Consider the following 13,788-nt stretch of genomic DNA (forward strand, 5'->3'; position numbering starts at 1 on the left):
CACTGCAGTGTGATTCTGCCAGTGCATAAAATTGGTGAGACATTTTACCACTGTTCGATACCCTCTCATATCAAGTGATATTCCATGGTACAGCCTGAGGTTAGGGTTAGGGTTAGGGTGTGTAGTTGTGATATGTTGACTGTAGCTCCCGTCTTGATTTTAGCTTTGTGTATGTCATCCTGCTTTCTCAGGACATATGATCTCAATGATTGCAAAAGCTTCTGATTGCCTTATACTGTCAATATGGTGTTTGAGATTAACAGTATAGAAAGCTTGGTCATCTCCTGAAATCTGCCTTTAACTTGAGTGACTCTGAACTTCATTGATGTGTTTGTGCTTTCTACCTTCTTAACACTTCCCATGCAGCCAATGTTGTGGCATCTTTTTGCTCCCCTGTGTCCTGATCTAGGGACTAGCTTGGCCTTTGGAACCAAACTGCCTGAACACATGTGCCCAATGTCCCTTGGTGCCACATGTTTCACAGTGTCTGAAAAGCTGGAACAAATGGCAGTTGTCACACATTTTGTTGGTTTGGTGTACTGTGCATTAGTGTTGGATGCACCTCAAGCCTGTGATTGTTGTTGGCCTGCCACTGTGGCTTCATACCTGTGTCCACCTTCAAGTAATGACCCTTTCCTCTTGCCCAGATGTTTTTTCCTAAAAGCTTTAATTGGTGTAAAGACAATGACTAACTCAGTGAGACTCTCTGCCAGTTCCTCTTTGCAAAAAATCGAACTCGTGCCCTTTACTGTGGTATCCCCTGAGAAACCGGTCAATTGGCTCTCGGATTTGCAATTTGTTTGACACAAATTGGAATCTATGAATCCTATAGTTAAGTCATACCTTGAGCTGGACTTGTCAGATTTTGGCTGGATTTTTCAATTATCAATGGATAGACTAGGTGTGTTCAATTTGCATTGTCCCTCCTTGCTAGTAGTAAATAAGATTTTTAAAGCTCTTTTCTCAGGATCACCTATCACTTGTTTTGTAAAACAGAACTGTAAATATCGTCTGAATAGTTGTAATGTGGTAAAAGTGTCACTGGCTGCTTAGTCTATAATGAGGTATTTGCAATCCATGAATGCACATTATAAAACTTTGCGCTGTGCCAGCTTAGGCAATGTATCCCTGACTTAGGGCTGCTCCACTGGCCTTGGCTCCTTTCAAACTGCTGTTTTAAGATTTGTAAATTTTGCTGCTCCTCGGATGCTGACTGAACCGCTGTGCTCTTCCAACACCACTAATCCAGAATCTGGTTTCCAGCATCTGCAGTCATTGTTTTTACCTTGTTGTAACAATGCTCATACTATCCCTGCTGTCTTCAGAAAATGGGTATATTGTGGTATTGAAGAGTCTAACAAATATTTATTACAGCCAAACATTATACACAAATATTACAGCACAAATATTTGGGTTAACATTAAGCTCTTAGATTACAACAGAGAGTAGTGAGTTTTCAAAAGCATGTCATGCTTCAAATGATTCAAGGTAAGATGGAATATGAGACCTTTATACCCTCAGTCACATACTATGATACATTGGCAATGTTATGAACATGTCCCTTCAGGGTATACTAACCTTGAGACATAACATAAAAGTGGAACTATATCTAATATTGGTTGTTGTCTTCAGAAGAGCTAGCAAAGTAAAATATCCTAACAGTAAGTCCATGGAATATTTCTGAATTCCACTGGACTACAGAATTTTATGAAATTGGAAATTTTAATCTGAAGAGATCAAGATAATACACTGGGAATGTCAACCTTCCTGACCTTGTAAAAGATTATTGGTATTGTTTAAGGGCTCTGCCATTGTTTATGAGATGTGTATGGCAGGTTCAATACTAGTGCCTGGGTTGAGCAGAGGAATGGGTCATAAAAATCTCATGAATGTCCAATGAGTGCACCCTTAGAAATAGCAAGTCACTGTCTGAGCCCAAGTGATAGATGCAGCTTGTCACTTTAGCCTTATTGCAGTTATCATGTATGGTGATGATTGTGAGTACAGCAGACACACAGTCAATATCTCACACCTGAGATTTGTTTCCTATTGGCAGCTCTGGAATGATTTATCCCAATGTCATTTGGAGGAGGAGACTGACTGGCAGTGCATGGCTGCTAACAGTTTAAAGGGAATAGAGAGTGGGAAGTGTTTGTAACCGTGAACTTGCTAAAATTTCAATCATTTGCTCATTTGTTAAAAATAGGATTTCCAGTGTTGTCCACGGGGATTTGCTGTGTGGGTAGCTTTTATTCTAACCTTTTCTTGCTGTTAATGTTTGCAGACAGCAGAAATTGCCCTGGCAAATCTAAAGAGTAAATATGAAAATGAGAAAACTATGGTGACTGAGACAATGATGAAACTGCGAAACGAACTCAAGGCCCTGAAGGAGGATGCAGCGACCTTCTCGTCCTTACGTGCCATGTTTGCCACCAGGTGAGAATGCTGTCATTTCTTCACAGTCGCAAATTAAAATTTAAGTATTGTTTGGGGGAGGGGGAGTGAGCAAGGTTCCAACATTTACACTGAAAGAAGTCAGTTACTTTTGGACTGTTGGACACCCACATTACACAGGAGGTTTGTTGGGTCAGTCTCATTGGATGGAGCACAGAACAAATCTGTTGTGGGGAGTTTGATGGTATTCAAACTTTTAGCTCCATGTCAATCCTGACCAGGAAATAACACTTTCTAGTATTGAATTCAAGATAGGTTCATCTTTATATTTTATCCCGATGATTGCCACTCCATTGCCTTATACTATACATATGCTTACTGGTCAGTTAATTCAAGAATCAATAATGATAGAAGGAAGAATTATACCTTATGTCATTAGCAGCTATTATAATGTCTAATTCACTGGACTTTTCTAGCCAATCTGCATTTTGAGGGTATTTATTTCATCTCATGTTTCAAGAAGATAAGTACATGTAATTGTAGATCAAGTTTATTACAGTGAATGCCTATTAACAGGACACCTGCAAAGCTAAGCCTCCCAGTGAGTTGCTCCCATCTCGAGCAGTATTTACAAGAGGGACTGGGCACAGACCTTGACCATCTGCTTGGCCAAAGAAACCTCATGATGCCTAATAGAGACAGCAAGGAAATGTGAAGATAAGATGTAATACATGCTGCTTCTGTGTAGACTTTTAGTAACTGATGCAGCTGTATGTTTAAAAAGAACTATTCAAAAATTAGCATTCAAAAATTAACATTTTCTGTTTGCAGTAACAACTGTTGGTTAAGCTTTTTTAAACAGCTAACAAAGTATATTTCCCCTGGAACAAGTGCAAAGTAAAAGGGCACAGTCTTTGTAAAGGAATTGTTTGGCAAATCTTTTTAACCAAAACAAATTGCATGGAATACATAGCACAGAAACGGATCATTTAGAAGACTTGCCCATTCTTGCTTCACATAAACCTAAAACAGGACAGTAACAAGGAACTGTCTGTTTATTCACAACAGCATGGTACATGTTTTCCAATGATTTGTTCTTGCAGTTACCCTGCATCATGTGTTTGTAACCTGATGAAAAGGTTTACCAAACATTTACCGATGAAAACAGTAGCCCTTACAATGTGGGTAAAAAAGTCAATGAGAAGAGACTTTCCTAACTGCGTTTACATTTCAGATGGATTCTCCCCACATTCTCCAGGAAAACAGTTGGAGGGCGGGTCTTCTGAGGGATTGGGTAGGTAGATGGATTGCATCAGAACACAGTCCCACCAAATAATTCCCCCTCATTTTAATCCCAGCTCAAGTTCTCACTGCAATCTTTTATTTGAGATGTAATTTTCAAGGACCTTATCCTCATACTGTTTTCCTTCCATAATATAACAAGCCTTTCATTTCCCTTGGCACTTTTACAGTGACAATATTTTCTTCTCTATTGAGAAAACAGGCATTTATTCTCAATTACTTTTCAGCCTCATAAATTCATAGAGGTATACAGCACAGAAACAGACGCTTCAGATCGATTCGTTCATGCTGACCAGATATCCTACATTAATCTAGTCCTATTTGCCAGCACTTGGCCCATATCTCTCTAAACCCTTCTTATTCATGTACCCATCCAGATTTCTTTTAAATGTTGTATTCGTACCAGCCTCCACCACTTCCTCTGGCAGCTTACTCCAAACACGCACCATCCTCTGTATGAAAAAGTTGCCCCTTAGGTCCCTTTTAAATCTTTCCCCTCTCATCTTAAACCTATGCCCTCTAGTTTTAGACTCCCCTACCCCAGGGAAAAGACTTTGTCTATTTACCCTATCCATGCCCCTCATGATTTTATAAACCTCTATAAGGTCACCCCTCAGCCTCTGACGCTCCAGGGAAAACAGCCCCAGCCTGTTCAGCGTCTCCCTATAGTTGAAACCCTTCAACCCTGGCAACATTCTTGTAAATATTCTCTAAACCCTTTCAAGTTTTACAGCATCCTTTCTGTAGCAGGAGATTCCACCTGCCACTAGGTGATTTGATTGGAAACAATTCATCATAAATTCTGACTCAAATAAGAAGCACATCAATATATCAATTGTTGGTATAGACAACAGAGGAAAAGTTATCAGTCGGGAACAAAATGCTGCAATTCGAAAATATTCTATGCAGTGAGTAATAATGTATAATTGAATGCTGAATATATTGGAATCTTCTAACAAAATAGATGTGTGTTTTACTTCATAATCCAGCATGTTTTTCCACTCATAATTACCCTTCAGAGATTGATGATGACTCAGCAACTGTGAAAGAAAAGTGATACAATTCCAAGTGGAAATAGTGACAAGGAGGAAAACTTGTAGGTGAAGTGTTCTCTCGGGTCTCCTGCCATTCTCCCTCTCAGTGGTGGATGTCATGGATTTGAAAGCTGCAATTGAAGAAGGCTTGCTGAGTTGCTGCAGTGCATGTGATATATGTCACAAACGATGGTCAGGTGGTTGCCTTCTCTCATGCTAGAGATAGCAACATCCGGGCACTTGCATGTTATGAATATTACTAGGTACTTATCAGTCCAAGCCTGTGTGTAATTTTCCAAGGGCTTGCACTAAAATGCTCTTTATGTTATTAAACTACAAACTCATGCTCTTGTATTCCCAAATGGTGAGTACTTCTTCATCGCAGCAGCATAGTTGTGTCCAAGTGAATCCAAGGGAAGGAGAAACAAACAGATGGTAAATTATTCATAATAAATATCTTACACTGAGATAAAGCAATTTGACAATTTTACAATGGGTGGATACAAGTGTAATTCCAGTTTGTGCTGGTGCATCAACGGTGATTGGAAAGAGATGAGACACAATCATTGACTTTTGTTTCCCTGTTTAGAGATTTAGGATGAAGAGAAAATAATTTTAATTAATGGATAACTATTAATTCTTCTGTGGCTTATAGGCCATCTTTGTGAATTATTGGAAGAGGACTAAGCCCCTGATATAACCATCAGTCTTATTTCACAATTGCATCTTGCTTTATCCCCTCCATAATCTGGCAGTTGCTATACTAATTAGACTTCAGGATGTGAACCCCTTATATCTTCAAAAGATGTCTTCAGAAGTCACTGAATTCAGCAGACTTGTACAAAAAATAAACACTTTGTACAACCTCAAGTCTAGACCTCAAGAAGGCAGTAATACAAAGATTTGCTAAACATGTGGAAATGTCTGGCTAGAAGTGTGTTCAATTCTGTACATCACCACAGAAGGGATATGTTGGCTTACAGTAGGTGCAATGCAAATCCACCAGCCACACTTTTCATTAGAAAACACAGTAACGCTAGAGAACCATGATGGGCAGATATTATAAATCTTCCATTTATAAAGGGATATGGAACAAATCCAGTGGAATATAGATAGTTAGATTAACATCAATGGTGGGAAAGTTGATGGGATCCTTCATTCAAGATATAATAGAAAAATATTTAGAAACTGGAAATGCGTAAGAGTAGTCAGCATAAATTCCATAAGGAAAGGTTGTGCTTGACTAACATTATTTAATTATTGCTTTAAGAATTAAAAGAGTAGATAAGTATAATGCAATTGAACCATATTTTGGGGATTTTTAAACACCTTTCTTTATGTATCACATAGTTGATTCAAAATTAAATTCAGTTCATAGGGAATCAGGGGACTAGTAGTGAATGGATTGCAAAGCCATTATCAAACAAAACAGATGAGTTTAAGGTATTTTCTCAGTCTAGCAAAAGGCAGGAATATGTCTTTCAAATCATTGATATTGAAACCACTGCTGTTCACTATTTACCTAAATGAGCTAGACTGAGCAATTTCAAAATTTTAGGTTAACACTAAGTTGGGGCTATAGTTAATATAGAAGAGTACAGTAACAAATAATGGGAAGATTACAATAACTTACATTTATAAAGCTTCTTTGTAGTAAAATATCCAAAGGCATTTCACTGGAATTATCAAATAAAATGCATTTGTTCGGCCTCATAAGGTGATAGATTAAAACTTAGTCAAAGAAGTTGAACAGAGTCATTTCAAGCAATACGGTAAAGGAGAAGAGGAAGGGTGGGAGATGAAATTCTCAGGAAATGGGACCTAGCAGTTGATAGCATAGCCGACAATATAATTAGATTCCCATAAGACTCGAATGGAGTTTTGGGGAAAAGTTTGGAGGGAGATGAAGAGGTTGTATGGCTGGAGGAGGTTGGAGATAGCTAAGTCATGAGGTGTTTTAGTTACAAGGATCAGCATGTGAAGGCCGTCATAAACAAGGTGCCAGTATAAGTTAGTTAGGACAAAATGTTATGTGAGTTGAACTTGAGTGGGATAGAACATGGGCAGCAGAGTTTTCCATGAACCTCCACTCCCCCCCAAATGGAGGGTGAAGGTGAGAGTCAAACTATCCTCCACTCATCCAATATCTAACCACCCTTTATGATTATGCCATACATATACATACTGCTTCCCTTTATATTTATCAACATAAACCTATGTGGAGGGACTTCTCTGATGTTTGTTTATAGTCCTGAACTGGTCAAAAGGAAATTTGTCACAGTCTAATGAGAGATTTTGAGAAGATTTGTAGCTCAGGTTGAGGTTCTGGATGTAGGTTTGTTCGCTGAGCTGGAAGGTTCATTTTCCGACGTTTCATCACCATACTAGGTAACATCTTCAGTGAGCCTCCCAGAGGCTCATAGAAGATGTTACGTAGTATGGTGATGAAACGTTGGAAAATGAACCTTCCAGCTTAGCGAACAAACCTACATCCACAAACGGGAGAGATTAAATTTAACCAGAACCAAACCAATGTTGCCAATGGATCATGACAAATTTTGATTCAAATAAGTGTCTTGTCCTTCAAATTTTATTTACTTTCCTATGTAGAGGAAAATACCAGACCCCTGCTTAGCATATTTGCATTATCAGTTCATTAGTCCTTTTGAGAAAAATTCTATGTAACCTTGATGTTTTTCATGGGCACTTATCCATTATTTATCATTGTTAATCAATACCTGTCAGCAAGGCATTGTGTATACCTTCATCAAATTACTGAAGTTTGCTGTGTAGCTCATGTTCCAAGGTTTCCTATGCCTCATGCTATATCGGGTTATATAGCAAGTCATCATCAGCCACAATGCTGTTCACATAGATGATGAATAGAATTCCCTCTGATAGATTAGCATTGTACTGAGTCAGATAGACTAATAGCATATCAACTTCGATCTTATACTGTGCTGAATCAGTTGTCCCGAGGCAGGGGCACTGAGATGGCTTCAGCATGCTGCAGTTAAAGAGGGGAAAATCAACCAAGATTCACACTCCTAATCATTATCAAACTAATCCTATTGGGAAGTATTCATCAATGTAGAATTGGAAAAACATGCTTGGGCTTGACACTGATCACTGTGTTCACATATCCATTCAACATTCACTGCCTGAGATGCATACAGAATGGTGAAGCGTTGAGCTACATAACTGTGGTAGTTAATACCTTTCTCAGAGGAGGAGAGAAAATGGAAAATAAAAGACCAACAATCACTATATTATTTTTCAAAAAATTCCATTTAAAGGAGCTTTGCATTCATGAATATAGACTCTGCCAAAGCGTTTGTTTCATTTGTTTACAGACACATAAAGGAATCTCATTAAAATACACTATGATAGCACTAATGCATGAAATCACCCAATGGATGTCTCTTCAAGTAATGAAAGTTTCTCGAAAACTTTTTCCTGCTCCTTTATAAGAGTCAGGGGAGCTGTATTTTGTATCAGGCAGTTAAAAATGATGGTGACTAGTAAAGGTTTGCCCTGGAAGTGCATCCCAGGAATGTTAGCATTATTTTAAAAATACCAATTGCAGAAGGGAATGGCAAACAGGATGTAGCTGCTCTCTGTACGGTAATAGTAGTAATCCTACTGACAACATGGAATGGAAGGATTATTAAACGGACATCAACTCCTCATGTCCATTCCATTGTTATTCTGTGAGTTGGAACCTATGGGATTCTGTAAGCCTTATAGATAGAATCCCTACAGAGTGGAAACAAGTCCACACCGACCCTCCAAGGCCCATTCCCCAACCCTATTAGTCTATATTTACCTCTGACTAATGCACCTAACCTCTAGGTCCCTGAACACTATGGACAATTTACACAGATACTGGGAGAATGTGCAAAGAGCACCAGAGAACCTGGAAATGAACCCAGGTCTCTAGTGCTCCAGAGACAGTATTGCTAACCACTGGGCTACTGTTTCACCCTATGGGAGGGAACACTGAAACAATTCATAGTCATCAGTGACCACTCTGGGTCTACCTCAGTAGTTAAGTACTTGTTATCTGTAACGTTTATTTCTGGAGTTCCTTCTGCATTTTTATTGCTGTGTTTCCTCCATTGAGATAGTTAAGCTGGAGTAAAACGTTACACCCATATGGAGTGTCTGATTCCCTGTTGTCCTGCAACCCTTTTCTTTAGGTGTGATGAGTATGTGACACAGCTGGATGACATGCAGCGGCAGCTGGCAGCGGCCGAGGATGAGAAGAAGACGCTGAACTCCCTGCTGCGTATGGCCATTCAGCAGAAGCTAGCCCTTACGCAGCGGCTCGAGGACCTGGAGTTCGACCATGAGCAGTCTCGGCGGAGCAAAAGCAGGCCAGGGAAGAGTAAAGCTGGCAGTCCTAAAGTAAGTGCGGAAGCAGCGGCAGGCGGAATGCCTATTCCAGCTGCCATAGACATTCTGACATTGCTTAGTCAAAGCCCAGAGCAATAAAGTGTGGAACAAACGGTTGACAGTGGTGCTTATAGAACGGGACCATGCAGTGACACTGATAGAACGGTGCCAAAGAGTGTTTGTTAGCCTACAACAAAAAATAAAGAGGAATAACACAGCCGATTTAAGGGGGTATGATTGCAACCACCCCCACCCCTTAAAAAGAAAGTTATCACAGCTACGAATTTGTGCCTTTATTTTGCATTAGTATATTTTCCACTGGGTTAAATTACACTTTAAAGGGAGGCGACGTGTCTGGATTTATTTCTGCTTAACCTTAATTGCCTCAACAGTTTCTAGAAGTTTGCATGACACAAATGCTGTCATCAGGGGGGTGACTATGTGGTCGCAACATTGATGCTGATACCCTTTCGTTAGAGACTCCAACTCTTTGAAGCCTGTTCCACTCAATGGAAGAGCTTTGTCCGAACGTGCACTGCTAAGTGGCATGTTTTGTGATAGTGACGGGAGAGCGTCCATTACTGTGGTCTGCAGAGATTGATGAGGCCCGAGCACACTTTATGTTTTGAGGAAGCTCGCACGGGGAAGGTGATTACATAGCGGATGTGTGAAGGAGGATTCAGTAAACATCTTTAAAGCGAAATGCCATTTTTAAAGCCGTAAGCTGCCTTCTCATCACCCCTACTACTTATTTACCTCCTTGAAGGATTTGCTTTTTTTGGATGTTTTCCAAATTCAAGAATAATCATCAGGGCTGCATTTTTACTTGTGGCTATAGTGGATGGCGAACTGTGACTGGGGCCCCACAGTCCGGCCAAGGTAATGTTTGATATTTCCCGTTCTGAACAGATGAAATGCGCTCATCTGTGACCGACAGGTTGTGACAGTCCCTGGAGAAAAGCCATCCTCTGGTTTGAATAATGCATACCATCTTGAGTATTAACAAAGCATTTCAGTTGTCTCTAAGCCCTAGGGGTTAGTCAGAGGTTGGAGTGCAGTGCAATAATTCCACTGAGGAGCTTAGACAGTAGTGAAAACTATCAATGAAATCCCAGTGGTTTATAAATGCCTCATAAGATAGTGAAGAAATTCAGCCTATAACAGTATTTAGTATGTTTGATTTTGTGTGCTGTTCAAGCGCAAATACTTCAGTATTTGGAGTCCCTGCTTTTTGATGTTGAAGGTCAGCTGTCACAGCACCAGAATGATGAAGTGTATGTAGAAAGATGTTGGAATACACGGACAGAAATAGACAACTATTATGTGATAGGCAGTGACACAATGTATTTTAATTGATTTTGATGAAAAGTATAGTAAACAGGGAGCAACAAAGTATTGTGATGTGCTCTGTAGGTTACTCATCAGGCTTGGCCACGAGGGGGCACACAAAACTACGATTCACAATCTTCCAAATGATGATTGAAAACAATAGCTTCTGTTCCAGGTCTGGTTTGACCAATTTGACCTAATTTCACAGCTGGACAGGGAATGCCTCTTTTTAAATCCTCATTTAAACAATATCTCAGTTTAAACTTTTCACAAGATGTCTTAAAGCATTTTTAAGAGTGTTTCAGGACAATTTGATTTTGTTCTGGCTGCACATGATCACAGAAGACAGCCACAGAATTGTAATGACAATGTGATCTCACTGTTGGGTTTTGGATTGTTAGAGAGTGCTGGGAAGATCCAGAAATGTTCTGCATCAAAACTCTGCTTGAGTACTGCCAGTTTAGGGACCGAAAAGACCTCACAGTCTGGCAGACACACAATTATCTGCTGGGTGACCAACTTCTAAGAAGTGGATTCTTACTTAACAAAGCCATTTTTAAAATAAATATAATCACAGCTGCAGTCAGATTATAATGACATCAGTGACTTTCCTGTAGTTACCAATCCAGTAAAATGCCTTTCAGTAACTTCTTGCAGAGAATTGCCCAATTTATGATTGTGGATTCTAGTTCCTTAATGTATAGCGCCATAATCAACAGTCTAGAACATGCACTTCCTGAAAATAAAATAGATTGTTTCAAATTTAATTTCCATTTTAATATTTCATAGAGATGATACAATATATCAACACCCTCATTTAAATCTAACTCACTGAATAAACTTTTAATCATTATTAATGATTTTAGTGCACAATATTTAACTCAGGTAAAATATCTATATTAAGGGTCTTGTCAAAAGAAAGTTTTAACTAACTTTGTTAATTTGAAAGCCTACTTTGCTGTGATGTAAAATACATCATTGTACTTGTGATTGATGGAGTTCTATCTTGTGATATTTTTATGATATTCCTGTATTATGTATTTCATATAATGTTTAAGAGAGGCCAACTATAACAAACCAATTATGCTTAAATTAAATAACAACGAGGAGCTTTTTTTTGTCCTTTTCCTTGTGTTTATGTGTGTATAAGAGAGGGAAGTGGAACACACATCCAGTGTGTGTGAAGTGTTGCACTGCAACAGATGGTCTCTCTCTTTGCAACTTTGGATGCTCTGTTCTCCTGACCAATGCCTGACGAGCAAGAATCCTATTTTCCCATATCAGAATCATGCCATGAGGTCTGAACCTGCAGAAGTGGTCACTGTGGAGCAATCTGAGGCCCTATGCTACTGTTACTTCATGCATTAGGCAGGCATCAGAAAATCTTGGATACACTGTCCATGTTTTTCCTTTTCATTAATTAAATAGTTGGAAAATCAAAAGCAAAGCATCCATAATTTTCTGGTAAGTCGTTCAGCATGTGCACAGTCCTGCAATAGTTACTGTGTCTCAGAAATTTCCACTCATTAATGCAGAACTGAGAATTGTGTAAAGTAACAAGTCATCAACACGTTTCACACATTTCATTATTTTTACTTCCTTTGTAGTAATTGTAAATTTAAAAAAGCACAAGAGGTGTAGAATGGGCTGGTGACTCATTGTCATGGCTTTACACCATTACAAAAAGTCAAGATTTCTCTCTTAGCCGACGCCATTGAAGATGAACTTTGTTGTGTAAGGGTTGGATGAAATTTGACAGGTCCTCAATAATACTAAATTTGTGAATAATATAATATGCTCAGACCTGCTTTGGGAAAAAGATAAAGTGAAAATGGAGCTTCCCAAGTTTTGAAAATTAATAAAATATTGGATAAATTCAAGAAATCTATTAGATAGATAGGAAGAGACATGTATCATTTTTCTATTCTTGTTGGATCAAAATTGGACTTATAATATTGTTAAAACATATTGTTTTCGGGGGATCGAAGATGGCAGCGATCTGAGAAGATCACACTGCAGAGCTTCACATCGCAGCAGGAGCAAGACTGTCCTTTAACCCACCCAACCCAGGTCATCAGGATTTCTTGGGGTATTGGAAAGATTGTGGAACCCCAAGAAACATTTAAAAATTGACTTACCTGTATTTTCAGCTGTCCAGAAATGCCTAAAAAGGGACGAGGAGCATCTGAGGCCGGGTCTGCAGCTCAGCCTGCAACAGCCTCAGAGCAGATTACTCTCCAGGACCTGGTGAACCAACTCTCGAAATCTCGCGAGGTGTTGGGGAAACAGATTGAAGATAAGCTGGCTCCAGTCTCTCTCATGCTGCAGAAGCACGAGCAGCAGCTGGGAGACCTGGAGAAGAGGGCAGATGGGGTGGAGCACAGGGTCACAGTGGTGGAAGCTGATGCCAGTTCATTCAAGGAAGATATCCAAGGCCTGAAGACGCAGGTTCATAATTTGCGTGACCAAGTGAATGATCTTGAAAACAGGGGCAGGAGAAAAAACATTCGGATCATCGGTCTGCCTGAGGGTAAGGAAGGTGAGCAGCTGCGGAATTTGTTGAAGATTGGCTTCCGAAATTCCTTGACTTGGAGACTGGCATGAGAGGATTGAAGATAGAGAGGGCTCACCGGATCACAGCACGGAGGTCGGGACTGGGTCAACACCCTCGTCCTTTCCTGGTGTGGTTCCATCATTACCAGGATAAGGAGAGAGTCATGGAGGCTTCCAGACTCCAGGGGAAAGATCCAAAGGCCCTAATTCACGAGGGGTCTAAGATCATGTTTTTTCAGGACTTTTCAGCGGCGGTGATCCAGAAATGAAAATCGTATGATGGTGTCAAGAGAAGATTGAAGGAGCTTGGGATTCAATACTCCCTGAGATATACGGCAGTGCTTCGGATCACCTAAGATGGATCCATGCATCTCTTTGACACATCGGAGAAGGCAAGAGACTTTGTGGACAAACTAACCGAAGTTAAACAATTGTAGGATGTACAAATATCGTTGCTTGGGTATGCGTTTATCATTCTGTGAAAGAAATGGAGGAAATCCGGATGGAGCTTTGTTTTTCCCCTTTTTTTTTACCTCTATTGATAATAATTTGGTTCAAACTATGTCTGGCGGTGGTTAAGATATACATTTTAAATTTCTAAGTTAGGACATACTAAAGGATGGGTGAGGTATTTATTCCCTTTGTTTATAAAATAATGTTTTTTTTATTCATATTGATATTCTATCGGGTGTTTATTCTTTTTAGCTTGTGCTTGCGATGCGGCTCTAGCTGGGAGAAGTGAAGGTGGTTGAGATGGTTAGATGCCTATTTATGGGCAGTT

The 13,788-nt window shown here is 39.6% G+C and overlaps 1 protein-coding gene across 4 annotated transcripts in view; it reads left to right on the plus strand.

Annotated features, from left to right (window-relative positions):
• The window catches only part of bicd1a (bicaudal D homolog 1a), a 277,734-nt gene that overhangs the window by 203,758 nt on the left and 60,188 nt on the right, over window positions 1-13,788 (plus strand). For all 4 annotated transcript variants that reach the window (XM_043709237.1, XM_043709235.1, XM_043709238.1 and 1 more), the window contains exons 6-7: window positions 2,285-2,436; window positions 8,930-9,137. In XM_043709237.1, the coding sequence (XP_043565172.1) occupies window positions 2,285-2,436; window positions 8,930-9,137 (360 nt within the window). The remainder of the gene's footprint in view (window positions 1-2,284; window positions 2,437-8,929; window positions 9,138-13,788) is intronic.

Source organism: Chiloscyllium plagiosum, chromosome 19, assembly GCF_004010195.1.
Source record: "Chiloscyllium plagiosum isolate BGI_BamShark_2017 chromosome 19, ASM401019v2, whole genome shotgun sequence".
Classification (NCBI taxonomy): Eukaryota; Metazoa; Chordata; class Chondrichthyes; order Orectolobiformes; family Hemiscylliidae; genus Chiloscyllium; species Chiloscyllium plagiosum.